General features: G+C 48.8%; 1 protein-coding gene across 5 annotated transcripts in view; it reads left to right on the top strand.

Moving 5' to 3' along the window:
• KIF2C (kinesin family member 2C) overlaps positions 1–22,997 on the top strand; it is a 1,350,025-nt gene that overhangs the window by 911,773 nt on the left and 415,255 nt on the right. For all 5 annotated transcript variants that reach the window (XM_069642340.1, XM_069642339.1, XM_069642341.1 and 2 more), the window contains one exon: positions 14,593–14,735. In XM_069642340.1, the coding sequence (XP_069498441.1) occupies positions 14,593–14,735 (143 nt within the window). The remainder of the gene's footprint in view (positions 1–14,592; positions 14,736–22,997) is intronic.

Raw genomic sequence — 22,997 nt, 5'->3', positions numbered from 1 at the left:
GCTGAGGCTGCGAACAGCACATCACTGCTGTCTTGCACTTTTCCAGCCTATTCCCACTTACTCCACCCCCACCCCCTTCCCTTTTTTCAGAGCACCAGGAGACCAGTCCGGTGGTGATAGTGCACGGTACAAATGTCCTTTAACATTAGATCCCTGCTTTGTGCTTTCTATGCTCCCTACCCTCATCTCCACTGACCCCCCTCCGACAAACATGATTGTAAAGCACTCTTCCAAACTTGATTGGCTTAAGATCTGACAAAAGTGAGACCTGAAATGCAGACATCTGCTGAGGCATTCCAGCTGAGGGAAGAGGCTGTGACAGATGTCAGCCATCACCCGAGTTATAGACTTGAGGTGAAGTAGAGGGGAAAGGTAGAACACCCATCACAACCCTCTCCTCCATCAATGTTATGCAGTTGTAACATGCCAAAATCACTCAACATGTTCGCAACAAAGAAAACGGACTGTGCTTGGACCTTGCATTAAGCACTGTCTTAGTGAATTATTGAGAAAAGGGCACGCCGAGGATCATGCAGAATGTTGGGAGAGAAACGAGCTTTGTAGGAGTGGTGAAAACCCTCTGCTGACCTACCTTTTGCCACAGCCCCACCAATGTTTTATAATTGTGTTTAGGACCTGCATCCTTATCTTTGATTGCCTAAAGAAAACTAAACCTACTCTAATTGATGTACATTCCATGACAAAGTGCATTATGAGCTGATCAGGGAGTAACCTTTCCTTAATCACTGTAGTGACTAATGCACTCCTAAGCCATATATTCCTTTCAGGCTCCTGTAGTAAGTGCCCAAATGCTGCTAAACGGGCAAGCAAGAGTGTATGCCTGCATGATAGTGTCATGCTGAACATGTTTGTGCATCCCCCCCATTTCTCTGGTCGGGGGCTGTGGACAAAGGACCTCAGTGGTCATGACGGGTGTAAAGACTGGAGGAGGGTTTCTGTTCTCCTGTTCACTGGCAGAGTAGAAGCACAGAGCACCCCAGCCAAGATACTCTTAAGTTCCGTCCCCTTTCCTCCATACTGCACGGGCGTCCCTTCCTAGTGACAGGAGACGGAACCTTTATCACCAGAAAAAAACGTCTTCCTCTTTAAATTTAGAGAGGCGCAGGGGTACGGTCCTGGGAGCATGTGCTGCCCTGACTCCACTGCCACACCCTCGTCCCATTTCTGTGTCGACGGGCCGAATTCACCATGTAATTCCAAGCGCAGGTACTTTTTTCCTATTAGGTCTTTTTATCCTTCAGGTACTCGGTCCTCAGGTGCCACGCTCCTCCCCGGCGCATGTCGTCTGCAACAGGGTTCAGCAGGTGTCCATCCTGTGACTGGCTCTTTCCGACTTTAGAAACTCGTACCCTCTGCCTACGTTGCCTTGGTCCAGACAACGGCTGGCAAGCTTATACCGCGTGCAACGCCCTGTCATCGAGGCCACTGAAGAACAGACTAGCCGGGTGAAGGGAGGTCTTCCAGAAGTCTCCTCCAGTGGACCTCAAGGACTTTGTGAAACATCGATCCAGGCCAAAGGTAGGGCCTCTATTTTACATCGCACCCCTCAAGGGAGACTCCTTACCAAGGACTTGCCCGCGTGGGAGGGACTGTTCAGGTCCTCGTACCAGCACATGCACCGATGCTGCTTCAGTTACAGGCTGAAGAATCCTCGGATCCGCCCAGTGAGTGTTGAGGGACCGGGAGATTCTTCTACTGGGTCCTCAACCGAAGGGCCTCCACCCTTGTACCAGCAATACGTCCGAGGGGGGCACCTAAACGCAGCTCTACCGGCCCCAGGGCTGAGGGTGTCACACCTACCGGTCTAGGCCCAAGCAGCAGGGTAGGCCTCGCGATCCACGCTTAAGAGTCCAGGAGGAGGCTGGGCCCAGCGAGCCGAGCAACACGACGCAGGCACATGGCACATGGCAGGTAGCTGGTCAAAATGGCTGCCATGCCAGACTTCAGCACTTGTACACCATTCCAGGAGTTGGGCAAGGAACGAGGTACGTGGCCTACAGCCTATCCTTCATTTGCGCAGGGCTGGTCCCGCTGTGTCCGTATCGGCAGGGTATGCATCGGGTCCAGCAGCCTCCCGCTACCCTGTCTATATCCCTTACCACTCCTCCAGGTTCTTTGAGAGGTTCCTCTGATGGGGGGTTATCCCCAGGGAACACGGATGAGGAGGACCCTGACATGCCCTAGTCAGTCAAGGCCTTCCACAAACTTCTTGCAGGGCTGGCGGACTACCTGGTCCTGCCTCAACTCGAGCAACCAGCAGAGGGTGGGGGGGTGGGGGGGGGGGGGGGTCCTTGCTGAAGTCCTCGCGCGACGCCCCGCTGCCAAAATGGGAATTCCACTGCAGACTCATTTAGTCTCCCTGATCAAAGTGTTGGTTCAAGCCCCACTCTGCCCAACTGGCCAATTGACGCATGGATGCCAAGGGCAGGCAGATGGAGGGGGGGGATAGTCTTGCTATTGGCCCATCCTCGGCCACACTCCTTGGTGATCGCTGCAGCATCACTGTACTGCAAGCCTCAGTCGTCCTCAGCCTCCTCCTCGGCAGAGCTTCTAGGCAAGGAGGAGAAGGTCTTTGAGGCGTACGGGAAGAAGCTGTATTCCAACGATCCTTGCACCTGCGTCAAGCCAACGCTGGTGCTATGCTGGGAGTAGTTAACCAGAGGCTCTGGCAGGAAATTGCAGATTTCCTCCCAGAGCTTCCGGTGCAGAGCCAATCACGATTCAAGGTGGGATTGTCGGAGGCCATGATTGTGGCACTGGACATCATGCAGTCCTCCGTGGCCCACATTGACACCTCTTGCCCTGCCATCTGCATTGCCATGGACATGAGAAGAACGGCCTGGCTCAGTGCTACGAAATTCAACCCGGATGTCCGGGAACACATACTAGATCTGCCGTTCGAAGGGGGGGGGGGGGGGAGACCTCTTCCAATCCACAAGATAAACAGCTCTCAAACGGCCAAGTCTTTATCCTTCCTTACAAAGACCACACCCAAACCGTACACCCAGTCAAAGCAGCGCTCTGATAAGGGACGTGCGTATGGAGGGTTTCACGGCTTCCAAGAGCCGAGGTGCAGGCAGCCTGACCGTTCACCGTCCCAGCATCATCGCACAACAAAAAGGGTGGTTGGGGGCTTTTTCCAGTCCCCCTCCTCCGCAGCAGCCTCAGAGGGAAAGAAGGCAGGACACCTCTCCAGGTCCACGTCTCCAGTGGGGGGGCAGGTTTGCTCTCCATGCACATTTCTGGTGCCAGAATTTCGTGGACCCCTGGATCCTCTCAGTAGTCTCCACGGGTTACCGCTGCCCTATCCCAGCCTCTCTTCTCCTCCCCTCCCACCGGTTGGGACAAAAACTCTTTTGGCGGAGAGCCGGGCAGTGGAGGAAGTCCCGGCCTCCCAGCAAGGCTTGGACTTTTACTTCAGGATTTTCGCTATTCAGAAGAACCAGGCCGGCATGAAAGTTGTGCTGTACCTGTCCACCCTCAACCTCTCCCTACGTCTACAAAAATTCAAGATGGTTACGCTAGCTTTGATAGCGGAGACATTGTGCAAGGGAGACTGGATTTGCTCCTTGCGTCTGAAGGACGCATACCTACACATCCCGATCTGGCAGCCTCATCGTTCCTTTCTACAAATCAGGATCATGGGCTACCATTTGCAATACAAGGTGCTTCCTTTATTGCGTCAACTTGACCCGCAGGGTCTTTACCAGGCTGATGAACACTGGCGGCCCTCCTTGGGTCGCAGGGCTACCACATCTACCCGTACCTCGACGACTGGCTGTTGGGCAGAATCCTGTGCAGTGCCCTTAGGGACCGCTGCACACAATTAAGACTAGAAGTGGTAATGCAAGTTCACCTTTGGTACAAGCCTGTACTACTATGTTAAAGTGGTAGCAGTAGCAGAGCAGCCAGGCTCATCTCAAGAGTATATGAGCAGTAGAAGAGATTACACGAAAGGACCACAATTACTGTGACTCAAGCAAACACTGACTCAAGGTTTCAGGTAAAAAATATAAGTACATTTATTTTTAAACCATTTATTATAAACACAACACTTCTATTAATTCAAAACCACACGTAAAATACACTACAATCAACCAATTCACTTGGTACACTCTAACTCAAGGTAAGTACCCTATGTTTTAACGGACTGGTGTTGCGAAACAAGACGTTACTGGGAATACATATGTGATCACTTTTTGACAGTAATGACAGTTCGGTCTTACTAAAGATATGCGTATCCGCGGCAAGAAATGTTACCATTTGGCATCAGAGTTAATCAGAGAGAGTTGGGGGCAAGAATCATATGCATTACTTTGTCAAGGCAGACAGAATCCGAGAACACTTGTTGACAGAAATTGAAGAGTCAATAGGCCGGAGCCAGTGTCAAGTGGAATCGGATTCCTGTTGTTGAGGATCACAGTCAGACAGTTCAAGATTTAACGTAGCCAGAAGTACTTAGATATTGTCAACAGAGGAAGCAAAAGTTATAAGGCAAGCCTTGGAGAAGAAAAGGGATTCACCCTAGTTCCTCAAGGAGAACACAGTACCTTATTCAATGGAGCTGGTGCCACGGCAGTTGTTCCTGTTGGCTTCCTGCAGACCCACAGTTCCTGGAGCTTTGCCAAGGACGTCTTGGGGGGTCTGCACCACACGGGGATGAAGCCAGCAGCAGCGACGGTGATTTAAAGGTGCGCTCTTTTGAAACAGGAGAGCCTCTTCACATGGCTATCGTACCACTACAGCAGTGTGCAGCGATTTCGACCACAAAAATGATCCTCTGGCTGTGGAAGATGAGCTGGTTGACCCCACCAAGCTCAAGAGAAGACTCGGGACTGGATCTTCTCTGGTCGTTGAAGGATAGATAGCTCAGGACTGCAGCAGGGCTTCACCAGGACGGGGTAGTTGCAGCAGCCGACGACGTCTCCGCTTCTCTTCGGTTCCTTGTAGTTCCAGTGGTGACTCTGACTTCCAGCCCAAGAGTCCTGCCTTTTATGTGAAAATCCCCCATTCACACAGACTGGCTGTCATTCACGCAGCAGGGGGGGTTGTCCAGCCCAGACAACCACCTCAGCCAATCTTGGCAAAGTGCGACTTGGGTTTCCTAGGAAACCCTGTTCAGGGGGTGACTACACCCCTCCCTCACATTCAGCCCATCTAGACACCCAGGCGCCTGGAGGAGGGCTTCTTGGTAGAAGCCCGCCAAAAGACAGTGAACAAAGAAGGCAAACCTGGTTTGCCGCGCAAAGTAACACACAAAGACTTTAACAAAAAGATGAATAAACCCAACTAGAGCCAAAAGAGTATTTGGTCAAGCGGGTTTATGTTTGAGGCTAATATAGCTAAAACAATACCACGTTTATATAGTATAATCGCAGTAGAAAAGTTAGGGTAGATACCACTGCCACCAGCCAAGTCTAAATGTTAAAGGCGAAACAATGCTCTAGGAGGTACAGATATAAAGGGCTAAGGATTAACTCTTTCCAGTACTCCATGTAAAATGGGGTGTACTGAATCTGTGGTTATTGGACTAAAGTAAATGGCAACTTTACCCCTTTCTGGGGGACTGTAGTCAGCCCCAAAAATGGAGCCGGTGGGGAAGTCTAAAAGACAACCCTGTGTCACTGCACTGAAGGTGCTGTGTGTTGTGTAACACATGAAAGAAGGGGGCTACTGAAGTGGTGTACTCCAAAGTCCACAATCACAAAAGCAGATCAAATACACATGGCAAAACACAGATAAGAGTGGGAAAAAGAAGCACGCTCTTACCAAGTGGAAAAAAATAAACTCCAGAAATCCAGCAAAGCTGCTGGGGGACTCACTAGATGAGGGAAATTAGCCATAGAATGAGAATTCTCCCTAACACTGTCTCGTCAGGGGTTCTACATCTCCGGAAGCAGTGCACCATACTTCCCACGCTCTTATGAAAACACTGGACAAGCTGGGTTTTTCACTCAACCTCAAGTCGCAGCTGCTGCCCATGGTGAGACTGATCTTCTTGGGCATCCTTTGGGCCTGTGCTCGCAAGGCTAACTTCTCTGAAGAGTCTGACCCTGACCCGAGTCTGACCCTGACCCGAGGTACACTTCAGCACCTAAGGTAATTGGATCTACGGCATCGCAGCGAAGACTATTCTGCAGCTACGACTAGACACCATTGACTCTGCACCCAAATCTGCCTGAGACTTGCACAACTGCCTAATCTTTGTTTGTGCATGCAGGGCTTCCAATCCGACCTTTTCATCAGGTCTACAAATATTACTACATGTCAGTATTATTTTATGTACATTGCCGCCTTTAGCCTAGTCAGGCGTTCATGTAATTTGCTCGTACCCTGTACCTGTAATTGAGCCCACTTTACGCCAGCACCTCTACTTGTGGTACGTCGTGTATTCACACGCTAGCTCAGTGATCGAAGGACGGGGTTTGCATATGTAATACTGCCTGTACTCCTGCACCACGTTTGCTACTGCATATACTTGGGTGCGTCATCTATAGCCGGGAGTCCTCACTGGCCCTTTGCTACGCAACGTACTTGTTCCACTGCCTTCACCTATTATTGTTACTGCTCCACTCTTACGCGCTAGCATTCTAATTAGCCAATTGGGTAATTCTTTATGCGTCGTGTGCCGTTAACCAGCCACTCTCCTTTGCGTGCACCATTACCTGATGTAGTCCGTTGTCGCCAGTCGAACCTGCTGTACTTCTTATTTGGTATTCATTCTACCTGTACCATTCCTTTGCTTTTTGCTGATTCCTGCATTTGCGTGATTTCTTTCGCCTCTTCCCTTCAATTATCCCCATCATTCTACTTCCCTCACGTCAGACTGCCATTGTTCAGCCCTGAGGACTCAAGTGCTCTAGTGCTACACCTAGGCTCACCATCACCATACCTAACGCTATCCTGTCCTGCTCGTGATACTTCCTATCACGTTATGCACATTCGCAACCAACCTTGCTGTTATCCACTTTTGCCCTGCTTGATAAGTATACTGACTTTATTGTGCACCTATTTTCGCTGTGCTCCCCTAGTTAAGCACTCCTCTGTAGAGAATATTACCACTACTATGCTGAACTCTTCCGGTCATCGTACCACCACACCACCACCATACCAGCCCTCCACCAGCCTAGTCACTGACACATAACACAAGCTCATCCTTCCACTGTGCCGTCTACCAAACCTTATCTGAACGCCCCAGCTCTCTGGCTGGAACATTTTGCTGGCAAATGGACACCTAACCAACCATGTGCTCCACACATTAGGAACCTTAGACTAGGCGCCAGATTCGCTCGTATTGCACTTCAATCATCCAATCCCGGTACCTTACAGAATTCATCACCTACTCCTTGTACCTCGCTCCATAACACTAGTCCAACTAATAAGCGCACCTTCATGACGGAGCCCACTCCTAACTTGAATACAAGCACGACGCACTCGACCAAAGAAATCGCTCTCAAATGTGCCCTTTTCAATGCCCTGTATCTCATGGCCCATGCACTTGATATCGCCAATCTCATCACAACCCTAGACCTAGACCTCCTTGCTATCACAGAAACCTAGCTCCATGGGCTTCAGGACCCCTCCTTTCACTCGCCATACCTATTTTGGGTGCGACCCGAACACCAACCAATCTAAAGTCGGTGACGTTGCCATCAACCATAAAAAATCTATTGCTTTGAGAATCATACCTACCCTTCAGATCCCCTCAGCAGAACTCCTGTCGGTAAAACTTCCTTATCTCAAAAAACCAAACCGCCACACTACACCTGATCTACAGGCCTCCACGTCCCATCACCCCCTTTGCAGATATTACATCTATATTGGCTGACAAAACTAAGACCAACTCACAAGTCATATTACTAGATGACTTCAACTTGGGTTTCCAAGATCCCAACGACCCTATAGCTACTGACATTGCTAGCCCACTTACTGACGCAGGCTTTACCCATCGTATCGTCTAACCTACCACAACAAGGGAAGATCCTTGATGGTACTGTTTGTCGACCAGCCAGTCAACACAGTTGTTAACCTACCTTGTGCTTGGTCAGACCACCACACCATTACCTTCAATAGTCTAGCACAAACTACCAACTTTCAAAACCTGACATTGCACCTCCTATTTATTCAAGAACCAAAAGAGACATAACTAAAGACAACCTACCCCCACCCCCCCAATCATACTCACAAGGCCGGTCTATCCTGCTTGGACCCTTCAGTCCTTGTAAATATCCATTCATTACAGCACTTATAAACGCTTCATTCAGCACATGCACCGTACCCGATGACCTTAAGGATGCTTGGGTCATCCCTCTCCTGAAAAAAACCTACCTTAGACCCGAACACGCCTTCAAATTATAGGCCCATCACAACTGTGCCTTTCCTCTTGAAAATTCTCGACCGTGCAGGTTACCTACAGATCCAGGATTATCTGGAATGTAACAATCTCCCAGGTCTCAGACAATCTGGCCTCCATCCCAAGCATGGAACTGAAACTGCCCTTATTGTTCTTAAAACGCAAATCGAAGACCTGAAAAACAATGGCAAAATCGCCCTTTTGCTACTGCTAGGCCTATCTGCTGCATTTGATTTGGTGAACCACCAAATCCTTTGTCAACATCTCAATGTCTTGCTTCTTCTCAGACCATGCCACTACCTGGAGCGGATCATTTTTGGCTAATAGATCCATGAGGGGCTTTTCACCCACTGCCTCCGCCGAACCTTCTCCAGTTTTGTGCGTGATCTCACAAGGATCTTGTGTTTCACCCACACTCTAAAATGTGTTCACAAAATCTCCATTTGATATTCTCGACTAGCTGGGTGTCACCTACACGAACTATGCTGATGACACGCAGATACTGAAACCTATCAAGGGTCATCATACTGTGGACACTAAAGCCCTAAACGATGATCAGGTCATCCAGGCTTGGATGGACCAACATGAGCTCTGTCTGAATGATAAGACAGAGCTCATCTTGGGCTCCCCCAACCGACTTAGTAAACTTAACCACACGTTCAAATCCTTCATCATTGATGGTAACACAATCAATGTTACCAATGTCGTCAAAACACTAGGCTTTTGCCTCTTCCTCCTACTCTCTTTAAACAAACTAATGCAGTTACATCTGCATCTGCTTACACTTGTAAGCTCATCACAGCCCGCCGCCCATTCCTCACCACACTGAACTGCATCATCCTTGCAAGAATGTTAATCATGGCCAAGCTAGACTTAGGACTACAGGTGTTGGCAGTAAACCCAATTGGTAGCAGTCTGTACCACCCAGATTTACCTGGTAGCTGTGGCTGAGCAGCCAGACTTCTCTCAAGAAGAGTTAGACAGTATATAGAGTATACAAGATAGGTACCAAAATACAGTAGCACAAGCAAACACTGACCAGAGCTTTGGTATCAAGTATATAGTTATTTATTTAAAGACACACTTGGCAACACTCTAGCACTATTATTGTAAGCAAGTTCAAAAACAGTCACTAATATATATACATCCCTTATTCCTTATTAGACAAGTCTTAGTTAACACCACTTATTTCCAGACTGAGGTGAGCGCTTAACTAAAGATGGTACTCCAATAAGTTAAGAAAAAGGGAGGGAAAAGGTAGAAATTAGGAAAAGCACACAACACAATACTTTAGAAGCACCCAGCCAGGCAGGAAAGTCAAAGTCTACTTGTGAGCAAAAAGTTGAGGCCAGGCTCCCTCTTGGAGAGAACAGAGCACCAATGCGCCCAAGATCACACAGGTTAAGAGGATTGAACAGTCTTGCAGGGAGTTCAAAAAGGAATTAGTTCAGCTCAGAAAAGTTCAGTTAGCCAGCCTAGGGCCAACCCAAGTGGTAAGTTGAGGATTTAAGAGACACCCCACACAGACAGTTGCGAGGGATGCCAGGCGGACACAGTACCTTGAAAGTGGAGAGAATCCTCCAGCGGGGGCATTTGTTCCTGGCAGTGGATGCAAGTTGCGGCGTCTTCCAGAGGAAGAGAAGATCTCGATGTGGAGGAAAGCTGAGGGTCGTTGCACTGCCAGGGAAGAAACCAGCCGCGGAGTTCTCCGGTTAAAAGGTACTACCCTTTTATTCACGGTAGTGGAAAAACGTGGTATCCCGGTTGCCGGGGTGCTTAGCACAGGCAAGGCGGCCACGAGATGATCCGGGAAGGCGAAAAGGCGGGCAAACTGGTTATCCCCACCAGTCAAAGGAAGAAGACTCTTCGGGATGAAGATCTCCTCTGTTGTTGGAAGAAGTGGTGAGTCGGTTCAGCAGGGCTCCACCGGTGGTGTCATCGTTACAGGTCAGCTCAGCTTCTCCCTCTTCGGATTCTTTGTTCCTGTGGCGACTTCTGAAGTTCGTCCCCAAAGCCCTGCTTTTATGCAGAAAACCCCCATTCATCAGTCCTAGCTGTCACTCAAACATGCTCAGTGGTGAGCCGGGCGGCTCACCACTGGGCCAATCACACAAGAGTGCGACTTGAGTTGCCGAGGCAACTCAGTCCAGGTCGCCTAAACCCCCCTCCCCCCCCCTCCCACACATCCTGTAGGCCCAGACAGAGTGGCACCACTTTTGGAGTCTTCTGTGGAGAAGCCTGCCAAAAAGTGGAAAAAAGGGCTGGAGTTGGGTCGGAGTTACAGAGGCGAACACAAACGCCATTTTAAAACGGAGTCCTGGCGAAAAGACCCAACTGGGGAATAAATATTAAATAAATAACCCAGCGGTATCTTTAACATTGCACCAAAAAGTGGTGCGTTTAAAATGAATGGGAAAATCCCATAGTAAATATTCTTAAGGAATATTTTGCGTGGTAACCACTACCACCAGCTAGAAACTCGACGAGGGGGGACTGCACAGTGCCCCCTCAAAAAACAGACCCAGGGGCAATCGAATTACCCCTACCAGTACTTCCACACTATGATAGTTTGTACTGGTTCTGTTCCCAATTTAAGACTAGTAAAGTCAATGGTGACTTTACATGCCCTGGGAGACAGTAGTCCGTTCCAGGGTATGGAGTCTGTTTGGGGGTCACTATGACACCCCTGTGTTACTGCACTGAGGGTGCTTTGTAACACTTACCAAAAACCACATGAAACCCTATGGAGTAAAAGACCCCATAGCCCATAAAACACATCACAAAGTCAAAGGATATCTCAAATCAGGTCTAAGAGTGGGAGAAAGAGTCTCACTCTTAGCAGGAGAAAAAAATAAACCCCAAAAATCCAGCAAATCTGCTGGGGGACTCACTAGGTTTGGGAAATTAGCCTCAACAGAGAATTTTCCCTAACAGACGGACGTAAGAATAATTTTAAGTTGGTCACCGTAGTGACTAACATACTCGTAGTTCTTAGTCCCCTTTCCTCCATACGTCCCACCATCCTACCCCTAATAAAACTGGTGTCATTAGGCAATATTAATCTATTGTTGACGCATCTATGGGGACTGAGGTGTGGTGCAGGAGGGAGGAGTCCGGGGGAGCGCATGCCCCCAGGGTTGCACCCCTATGCGCCTCCAAATTTAAAGGGGAAGGTTTTTTTTTTTGGTGGAAAAGGTTCCATCTCCCATCCATTGGAACGGACGCCCCATGCAGTATGGAGGAAAGGGGACTAAGGGCTAAGAGTACGTTAGTCACTACAGTGAGTAACTTATAATTTCGCTATGCAGTAACGAAGGTCGAGCAACCAAGGCTTAAGCTCTCAGGAGGTGATGCAGGCTGTTAAGTACAGTTTAGTCCCCAAGCTCCGACAAAGGAATGTCCATACACTGTTATTTGATAAAAACATTTCTTTATATAAATAAGGTTTAATATATGTTCACCATCAATAACACACTTTGTACTCTGGCAATTCTAATATGGCAAATAAATATATACCATGTCTATGTGGTACCACAGTTCGCTCGATTCCTTTTAAAAGGCACCAACTGCTGACAGTTCAAATGGCATACAAATCAAACAGCAATGTGTATCGGCATCAGACAGAGGAAGGGTATCGGGTAATAATATCGCCACATATATGGTCGCCGTAAATAATATCGCCCGGAAAATGTTGTGGCGATATTATTTGGGTGACCATATAAATGGTGACAAGGGCAAAAAAAAATGACCTTTTTTCGGCAATATTTTTGTATGGCGATATTTTTGTGGCGATATTTTTGTGGCGACATTATTACATGGAACCATAGGAAGGAAGACAAGTTAGTCTAACCAATGGCAGAATAGTTTCGTACCTACCAAAGAGAGTTCTGTGTGAGGATCCCCCCACCTCGGCAACCTGTAAATAAGGGGTATGAACAAGCCCAGTCCATATATGTTTAAGATAGTCTTGTTTCCCCTCTAAGATGTTGTACTACCCCAAAGTACCAGAGTTTAGCAGTTCTTTCGATGGTTTGTCGACGTGCCCTTCTTAAGTGGGCTCCCTTTAAAGCAGGAGCCATGGGTCGTCTAGATTCCTACGAAGGATGGTGAACAATGTCGAGAGAAGCTTAGACCTTTGCAGTCCTCGTCGACGATCGGCCGTAGACGTCCTGTGAAGATGAGGCATGCGGTGCACCTCGATGAGAATTTGTTGCCGCAAAACAGTTGAAGAAACTAGGCCCTGCAAGGGAGTCTGGTCGTCGGCGTTTGCCGTCGACGATCAGGACTCGTCCACGGCTGGCTTTCATCATCTGCGTCTTTGTGGACTTTAGGTGGCAGGATACCGACCGGAGGATTCTACTCGGTTCGTCGACTACCTTAACTGTCTCTGGCGGGACAAAGCGGTTGACCGTGATGGCAAGGGAGTCCTTGATCTTCTTAGACAAAGGTGGAACGTTAAGGCTCCGATCATCGAGCAGCACGGCATCAAGCTGTCGCCACTTCTGGGCAACACAACTCGACGGGCTTCCAGCGGTTACGGCTAACCCTGGTCCACAACGATGGACTTCGATATCCGGATGGTTCACTTCACGTTCCTGGCAGACCTGGTCTCCGGTCAGCAGCCTTTCGAAGACTGACTTCCAGGGCGCCTTGAAGATTAGCTTTTGCACGATGTTCTCTCGTAGCTCAGGAAGAGGTCTCCTAGCCAGGTCCTCTCTTGGATCAGTTCTTGGAGACACGGCAGCATTCGGATTGCGTCGAAGGAAAGCAGCAGCAAAGCTGCCTTCTTCCAGCTGGGCTTCAAGGTTAAGCATAAAGATTTGACTTCAGCTTCTGAACAATTCCAGTCAGTGAGAGGTCCTCCGCAATACTTCTCGGTCTCACATTTACACTGCTGGGCCAAACTCAGCAGCCAATCATTCAGAAGTACATTTAGCAGGCAGCCAATCAAGCTCACAGTGCATTCAGGCCATTCTTCTCCATCCAGACACTCAACAAAGAATGTGGATTGGGGCAAGTATCCAGCCTTTCAACACACCAAACTGCATTCATACCATTTTCGGGCAGGGCTGTCTCATTCATTGTGTCACACACCAGAAACCACACACACCCATAACATGAATTGTATATTGGTCACACACTCCATTCACCCAGCAACGGGCGTACCCACAACGGTCATTGGGAAGGCTCCAGCCAGTCTGGCCTGGTCTTGCCCACAATACCATATATGGAACTTCCCACCAGCCAGTCAGGGGAAGGGACAGTCGGGGCTTCCCAGGTCTTTAGGAAAACAAGTTAACCAGTAATAGAAAGAGAGGCTACAGGGGCCATATTGTCCCCCATTAGTAATCAACTGATTCCAATGGCAGGGCCTGGGTATCCCAAAATGGAAGATACTCTTGAGCTCCTGACAAATTCAGCATGGAGCTGCCACCAGCCAATACCCTGCTCTGTGTGCCACACGCAGGTGCCCAAAAAACATACACTAGGGGTACAGGGTTGTAACCCCACCCATGGGTGCCATAAGAGTATCCCAAAGGGCTGTTCACTACAACCAAAAAGAGGAATAGCTGCACTGCCAGGAGTCCCACATGGACTCCTGTGCAGAAGACAGGACAAGGACATGGAGGCACTGTCCCTCCAATGAATTTCCAGCATCACAGCAGGGGTTAACTGTTGCTTGGCCTACTAGAATCTGATTCTCCTGTAAGTGCTATCCAATAATGCAGTTCGTTATTTTTTTTATATCAAAGTTTGCATGTGCTGGACACTAGCGCCAGATCAAATGCCCAGTTTTGTCCAACAATATTTAAGTGTTGAGTCTATTGGGGTTTGCAAGAAGGCTTCCTCTCCTGATTAGGAGTTAAATATTAAGCTAAATGCTCCAAGAGGAAGGTTTGGATTTTTAGCATATGTGTATCCACTGATTAGTTTAGTTCCCCTTCCTCCTGAAAATTGGCTTTCTGTTCACATTCCGTTTACATTTTGCTGTTGGTAGACAGAATAGGGAATGAAGGACATAATTAAATGGGAGGGATATAAGTGAAGTCGGCATAACATGCGCCTCATTGCCACTTATCAAAATTGCATGAACTTGTTAAGGTGATTTGATGCTCAGTATCGTACTGAGCTGATTGCTTTTGGGAAAACTGTTATGGAATTGCTGTTGGAGCACCTTTGGCATCCTTCATATGCTTTTTTTCCTCTGTCAAATACAGGTGTTTGATCTCCTAAACCAAAAAGCAAAGCTTCGAGTTTTAGAAGATGGAAAGCAGCAAGTTCAAGTTGTTGGCCTTCAGGAGAAGTTAGTTACTTGTGCTGAAGATGTAATCAAAATGATTGATGCAGGAAGTTCTTGCAGGTAAGCTTGCATTCACATTAGTGCACAACATTTGCCTATTGAAATAAGATACATAGTTCTTTAACCATTCTCAAAAGCTTTTGTTCTTGAGCCCATTATGCCAGTTTTATCTGTTTCCAAGACGCACTGCCATCAAATGCAAACAGTCTTAGTCCAATCTTAAATGATTACCAGCAGACGGCTCTTTAAACTAAGTGCACTTTAATGGATTGCATTCTCCCACAGATTCATCATCTTGATGGATCTGGATCCCGTCTCAGCTGCTCTGAAAATGTTTCGATAGGGGTTGTAGTGCAGCTAGAGTCTCGACTCCCTTCTATTTTGGCTGTGCCACTCCTCTACTCGGGATGGGAAGTCGATCGCCGTACTAAATGGATGCACTACGTCCCTTAACTCAGTTGCTTTATCCCATGCGCATAGCACATTATGCACAACACTGCTTGACTCCAAGGTTCAAAATTCTTGCTTCGCCTTTATAGCGGCCTAAACCATCTTGTTTCAAGTGCTGCAACTCCAAGATATCCATCACAGACCCACACACTGTGTATGGTGGCCCAGTGCTGTGCTCACTACGGCGCAATGTGGCTCTTGTCTGTCCATGAGCCCTAAGGCAGTTGAACTGCCGATCGTTGGACCCCTGTCAGTCTCAAAATCTTTAGAGCATTACTCTCAAGAGCCTACTCCTATCTTTGCAGAAAGTGCGGACATGATTCTGACTCTGAAGAAAGGGGTAAGTCCTACCCTGCAAAGGGTGTATTGAGTGGCAAGAATTTTATTGCAGGTGTTTGAGAAGACGGGAGCCGATATGGCTTAGGCCTCAATGCTACAGGCGGACTCTGCCCTGACGGTGCCAAGTTCGTCCAGCACAAAGGCTGCCAGGAGAGGTCAAAGGCCCTTGTGTGCGGCCTCCAGTGTCAAACCAGCACTGATAGTGTACTTTCTCTTCAGTTCACGAAGCCCTCACCCGACAGATATTCTGCAGGACCGAAGCAATGTGCTGAAATCAAGAATGGAGTTCTTAGACTCAATGTGGTCTGTCTTGGAGGAAGGCATCCCAATACCTTTCAGATGTGAGCCACAAGTGGGCTCTGCTATGGACCTGCTGCCAGACTTACGACTAAGTGGGATTACTAGAGCTAGCGGATGGCCTCCATGACGCTAGCAGACTGGACACGTCCTCGGGCGTAGAGTTCCAACAGGCTGCCCATACATGCATCTTAATTCTCAGTACCACAGGGCAGCGGAGAACGTTGTTGTGGCACTCTAGCTCGGTGCTCTGTCAAAGCTTTTGATGCAATACGATTTGACCGATAGTCTTGTCTGAGGACCGCAGGTGGAACGAGCGGGCACGTTCAACGTGGCCATCGCGGACCCAGTTCTAAATCTTTGGAAGCATCTGATGCTGGTAATTGACCTGCCTGATAGCACATATGAACACTGAAAGCTTGTGGTGCAGGCTGCGACTATTACCTCAAGGCCCACGATTTCGAACCTCTGCATGAAGCATTTGCCTCAGGTAGCATGATGCTAATAGCTTAACGCCTCTTGTACTTTTGCAAAATATTTACACATTTTGTGGAACAGCATTCCTCAGGCAGCCTGTCACTTCCCAGCGGAAGAACGTTTCCTGGATATGTTAAGTGAAAGATTGCTTGTCAGGCACCCCAGGTTTATAGGGTGCCGTGGACTGGGTTTGTCGTGCTATGGGCATGGTCAACTATGCTAAGCAGTTCAATGTACCTTAGGAGGTTAGGGTTTTCCCCAAATGTCCACGCTAAGCTCTTGGATTTGACATTCAGGTTGCATTAGTTTGGTCCTAAAACTGATGAGTCCCTCGAGAAATGTAAGGATTCAAATCTGGCAGCAAAGTCTTTGGGGCTAGTGGTGTACCAGCAGCCCGCAAAGCAGAACTTTGCTTTTGGTTCTAAGATGAGGCTACATACAGTACTCCACCTTCTCTGGAAGGGTGCAGCTTTCTCAAGCCATCCACAGGCAACATGAATTCCTCCTCTCCACTTCTCCCTCCCCCAACTTCTGGGATCACTTCCAACGTCTGGGTCTTACAGTTGGTTGAGCTACACTATTGCCTGCCATTCATAAATCGACCCCAGAACAGACCACCACCCTCCTGACAACCTGAATGGGAACTCCAGGAGCAACTGCAACCGCCCTTCTGTTGAAGGAAGCAGTGGCAGTGGTGCTAGATGCAGAGATGGGCTTGTGCTAGTATTCTCGATACTTCCTGGTTCACAAGAAACAGGATTACTCTCATCCCTGACCCTTCAGGGCATTGAACAAATACCTCAGGAAGGACAAGTTCAGGATGCTGACGTTGAGGGAGATTGTCCAGGCTCTATAGCTACAGTATTGGCTTGTGTTTCTGGACCTTCAAGACAGTTACTCTTACGTTCTGTCCCCTGTCCTCCATACTTTATGGGGCGTCCCTTCCAAGGGACGGGAGACGGGGAACCTTCTTCACCAGAAAAAACCTACTTCCCCTTTAAATTTACAGGCGCGCCGAGGTGCAGCCCTGGGAGCATGCGCGGCCCAGACTCCGCACTCCAGCGCCACACCCAGGCCCTGTTTCCTCATCAACGGAAACGGGCCTAATTCACCAGTGATCCTGGGTTTGGCTTCGGCCATGTAATTCCATGCACAGATACTTCTCTTTTGTCTTTTTATCATTCAGATTCTCGGGCGTCGCGCTCATCCCCGGTGCATGTCGACATTTACAGGTGTCCAGCAGGTGTCCATCATGCGATGAGCTCTTCCTGACTAACGATCCCTACGCCCTCTGCCTACGGTGCCTTGGCCCTGACCACAGTGGGCAAGATTGTACTGCATGCAACACGCTTTCCTCAAGGTCTTTAAAGAACAGACTGGCCAGGTGGAGGGAGCTCTTCCATAGATTGCCTCCAGAGCACCCAAAGAACTTCTACCATCCATCCAGGCCCAAGGTAAGGCCGCTCTTTTCCAGTGCACCCCACAAGGGAGACTCCTTCCCAAGGGCTCACCCGCGCAGTAGGTCCTTGTACCAACACAATTAATGAGGCTGTTTCAGCTACTGGCTGGCAGGCCTAGGGATCTGTTGATCCTCCCCGTGACTGTTGATGTGCTGGAAGGTTCTTTTACCGGGTCTTCACCTGAGGGGCTACACCCTAGTACCGGCAACATGTCCGAGGGGGCGCCTTTATGCAGTTCTACCAGACCTCAGCCCGAGGAACAGGGTATACTCCATGATCCACACTCAAGAGTCCTAGACGGGGCCTGGTCCAGTGAGCCGAGCAACACGACAGCGGCACGTGGAAGGCAGCTCGACCAAATGGTGGCCGTGCCAGAAAATCTAGACATCCAGCTGACGCCTCTCCAGGAAGGCAGCAGGTGGAGGAACGTGCGTCAAGGTGGGACTGGTGTCAATCAGGTATGTGGCCATATTAAACAAAGTTCAAACCAGCGGAAAGAAAATATGTTAACTCAAAAGGACATAATCCAACCGCCAAAACGGGGAAGAGCCCCCCTAGGTCAAAACACGGATCCTACTACAAAAGACAAAAAGGCATTTAAAATGGTTTATTTCAATTTTTTCATTAAAATGAGTATTAAATTATCAAAAACTCATGTGCAATATACACACAGTAGACAATTGTATGTCAATAATAAAGTGCATAGTATAAAGTGAAAAGTGCTTGTTTCAAATATTGACTGCAAACAAAGACAACAGTGAAATAAATGAGAATAGTCCTAGATGCCAATGTACACGTCCCGGAAAAGGCACCCCATGCGAGTGAAGGGAATCACTCGGATGGGGAACCCCCAGTCACCTGGACAAATCTAAAGCCAAGAGACAAAAGCATAATGATAGGAAAAACACACTAGAATTGACCATGAGATGCTTTGTGTCAACTACTCAAGTGACAGGACAAAAAATAACACAATACAATGAGCCTGGCACTGTTGGCAAATGGTAGTTTCGAGGGAAATAACACATCTAACTTAAAAGCAGATGATGTCCATCTTCTTCAGGACGTAGCAATCCCGTAAACGTCCTGGTTCTTAATGATTCATCTGTGTCTTTGTATACACACCCAATTTTAAAAAAATTGAACATTTCCCGTTTATAAAAGGCAAAGAAATCACACCATAGTCTCAACCCTTAAGGCTGGTCCCAGAGTCCTGTCTACAAAACCAGTTATGTGGCCTACAGCTTACCCTTCCTTTGCGCAAGTTTAGTTTGTTAGGCAGAATCCTGAGCAGTGCCCTTAGGGACCACTACACACAATTAAGAGCACAAGTGGTAATACAAGTTCACCTTTGGTACAATCCCGTACTACACTGTTAAAGTGGTAGCAGTAGCGGAGCTGCCAGACTTATCTCAAGAGCAAATGAGCAGTGGTAGAGATTACACAAAGGACTACAATTACTGTGACTTAAGCAAACACTGACTCAAGGTTTTTGGTGAAAAAGTAAAAGTACATTTATTTTAAACCATCTGTTCACAAAACACTACACTTCTATTAAATTAAAACCACACGAAAAATACACTACTAACACAACCAATTCACTTTGTGCAGCACAACTCAAGGTAAGTACCTTTTGGTTTTTGCAGACCGGTATTCTGAAACAAAGACGTTACCGGGAATACATATGCGATCCCTTTTTGTCAGTAATGACAGTTCGGTCTTACTAAAGATACGCGTACCCGCGGGAAGAAATATTACCGGTGTAAAACCACACTTAGCACCTGAGTTACCACGAGAGAGTTGGGGACAAAAATCATAGGCAATACTTTTGTCAAGGCAGACCTAATCAGAGAACACGTTCTAACCAGAAGATGAAATTCAATAGGCCTGCGCCAGTGTCAATTGGAACAGGGTTCCTGTTGTCGAGGATCACACAGGCAGATAGTTCACGATTCAAGGTTGCCAGAAGTATTTGGATATTGTCAAAGGAGGCAAGTTATAAGAGGGAAGGAAGACAATGGCACGCCTTGGATGAGGAGAGAAAGGGTTCACCCTAGTTCCTCGAAGCTGGACACAGTACCTTATTCTTTGAAGAAGCTGGTGCCACGGCAGTTGTTCCTGGTAGTTTCCCACAGACTTGCGGTTCCTGGGACTTCAGTCATGGCGACAAGGACGACGGCTGGCGTGATCTGCACTACCCAGGGATGAGGCCATCAGCAGCAACTGTGAATAAAAGGCTTGCTCCTTTAAAACAGGAGAGGCTCATCAGATGGCTATCCGATTTCGACCACAAAGTGGATCCTCTGACTGTGGAAGATGAGCTGGTTGACCCCACCAGGCTCAAGGTAAGAAGACTCCGGACTGGATCTTCTCTGGCCGTTTAAGGGTAGATGGCTCAGGACTGCAGCACGGCTTCACCGGAGCTCGGAGTTGCAGCAGCTGTCTTCTCTGCTTTTCTTCGGTTCCTTGTAGTTCCAGTGGCAACTCTGACTTCCAGCCCAAGAGTCCTGCCTTTTTATGTGAAAATCCCCCATTCACACAGCCAGGCTGTCAATCACACAGCAGGGGGGGTTGTCCGTCCCGGACAACCACCTCAGCCAATCATGGCAAAGTGTGATTTGAGTTTCCTCGGATACCCTGTGCGGGGGTCACTAAACCCCTCCCTCACATTCAGCCCACCTAGACACCCAGGTGCCAAGAGGAGAGCTTATTTGCAGAAACCCGCTAAAAGACGGTGAACAAAGAAGGCAAACCTGGTTTGCCGCGCAAAGTAAAACACCAGAAGGACTTAAACAAAAAGAAATGGCGAATAAACCCGACCGGAGCCAAAAGAGAGTATTTGGTCAAGTGGATTGATGTTCGAGGCTAATATAATAGTACCACCTGTATATAGTATAATTGCGGTAGAAAAGTTAGGGTAGATACCACTGCCACCAGCCAAGTCTAAATGTTAAGAGAGCAAAACAAAGCTCAGAGGCACAGACAGAAAGGGGTAGGAATTGACCCTTTCCAGTACTCCATGTAAGATGGGGTGTACTGGGTCTGCAGTTTAAAAGTGACTATATAAAGTTAATGGCAACTTTACATGTTTCTGGGGGACAGTAGACAGCCCCAGAAAAAGGGAGTCATTGGGAAATCGTAGACAACCCTGTGTCACTGCACTGAAGGTGCTGTGTAACACACAAGTTGGGCTCATGGAGTGGTGTGCTCAAGAGCCCAAGATCACACAAGTAGAAATGCACATGGCAAAACACATGTAAGAGTGGGAAAAAGGCTCATACTCTTACCAGGTGGAAAAATAAACTCCAGAAATCCAGCAAAGCTGCTGGGGGACGCGCTAGATGAGGGAAATTAGCCATAGAATGAGAATTCTCCCTAACCAGGTTCCTGTTGAGTCCATACGTACAGGGCACGCATCGGCTCCAGCAGCTGCCTGCTACCCCATCAGTCCCCTCCTACCACAAATCCAGCCTTCGTAGACAGATTCTTTGAAAAGTTCCTTGGGCTCATGAGGTCTCCACAGATGGGGGGCGAGGGGTCATCCTCCGGGACACCATCAAGGACTTGCTTCATCCAGTGGCTCTGGTGCCGCAGCCTCCTGTACAGGCCTCTCCGGTCCCTGTTCAGCCTCAGCAGCCCAAGCAGAGGCTCTAACGGGAAATTTCGGATTTCCTCCCAGAGCTTCCGGCGCAGAGCCAGTTGCGATTCAAGGCGGGATTGGCAGATGCCTAGATCGTGGCGCAGCACGACATGGAGTCCTCCGTGGCTCATATCGACACCCCTGACCCTGCCATCTGTATTGCCACGGACATGAGAAGAACATGCTGGCTGTGTACAAAATTCAACCCTGATGTCCAGGAACGTATTCTAGATCTTCCGTTCGAAGGGGGTGAACTCTTCCATGCCACAACGGACGAGGAGCTGGACCAGAAGAAAAACAGCTCTCAAACGGCCAAGTCTTTATCCATCCTTGCAAGACCACGCCCAAACAGTGCACCCAGTCACAGCAGCCCTCTGAGAAGGGGCGTACGTAAGGCAGGGTCTGCGGCTTCCAAGAGCGGAGGTCCAGGCAGCCTGACCGTTCACCGTCCCAGCATCAGCACAAACAAAAAAAGGGGGGGTTGGGGAGAGTAAGGGCTTTTTCCAGTCCCCCTCCTCCACAGCAGCCTCAGAGGGAAAGAAAGCATGACACGCCTCTTCGGGTCCATGGTCTCCGGTGGGGGTAGGCTTGCTCTCCACGCACATTTCTGGTGCCAGAACTTTTCGGACACCTGGATCCTCTCTGTAGTCTCCATTGGGTAACGCCTCCCTATCCCAGCCTCCCGCCCCCCCCCCCCCCCCCACAGGCTGGGACAGCAACTCTTTTGGCGGAAATCCGGTCGCTCGTCGAGAGCCAGGCAATGGAGGAGGTCCCAGCCTCCCAGCGAGGCTTGGACTTTTACTCCCAGGATTTTCGCGATTCGGAAAGAACCAGGCGGGCGTGAAGTTGTGCTGGACCTTTCAACCCTCAACCTCTCCCTACCTCTACAAAAATTCAAGATGGTTACCCCAGCTTTTATAGTGGAGACATTGTGCAAGGGAGACTGGACATGCTCCCTGGATCTGAAGGACGCGTACCTAAACGTCCCTATCTGGCAGCCTCATCGTTCCTTTCTACGATTCAGGATCATGGGCTACCATTTCCAATACAAGGTGATTCCTTTTGGCCTCAACTTGGCCCCAGGGTCTTTACCAGGCTGATGAACACGGTGGCGGCCCTCCTCAGGTCGCAAGGCCACCACATTTACCCGGACCCTCAGCAGGGCTACATCTCCCAAAGCAGTGCACCATACTTTCCACGCTCTTATGAACACACTGCTTGAGCTGGGTTTTTCAATCCACCTCAAGAAGTCGCAGCTGCAGACCATGCAGACACTGGCCTTCTTGGGCCTCAGTTGGGACACGTGCTCCGAGAAAGTTTTTCCATCTGAGGACAAGATCGCAGCACTGAAGAGAGCCACCGCGCACTGCCTCAGCAGAGAAGTGACCTCAGCCTGGTGGTACCAACACCTACTGTGTCTCATGGCAGTAGTCCTCTTGGCTGTTCCCCATACGAGACTCAGGATGAGGAGGATTCTGCTGCACTTTGCAACATCTTGGAACCAGGAACGTGGCCATCAGTCGTAGAGGATCAATGTTCCTCCGTCGCTTCACCCAGACATCACATGGTGGTCCGGGGACTGCAACCTGAGGACGGGCAAACCTTTCCGGCAACCTACACCACAGGTCACCATCACCAGACTCCTCTCCCAGGGGTGCCACT

This window comes from Ambystoma mexicanum, chromosome 1q (genome assembly GCF_040938575.1).
Source record: "Ambystoma mexicanum isolate Mex_15411 chromosome 1q, UKY_AmexF1_1, whole genome shotgun sequence".
Classification (NCBI taxonomy): Eukaryota; Metazoa; Chordata; class Amphibia; order Caudata; family Ambystomatidae; genus Ambystoma; species Ambystoma mexicanum.
The sequence above is the reverse complement of the archived record's forward strand: the minus strand, read 5'-3'. Positions and strand labels throughout refer to the sequence as shown.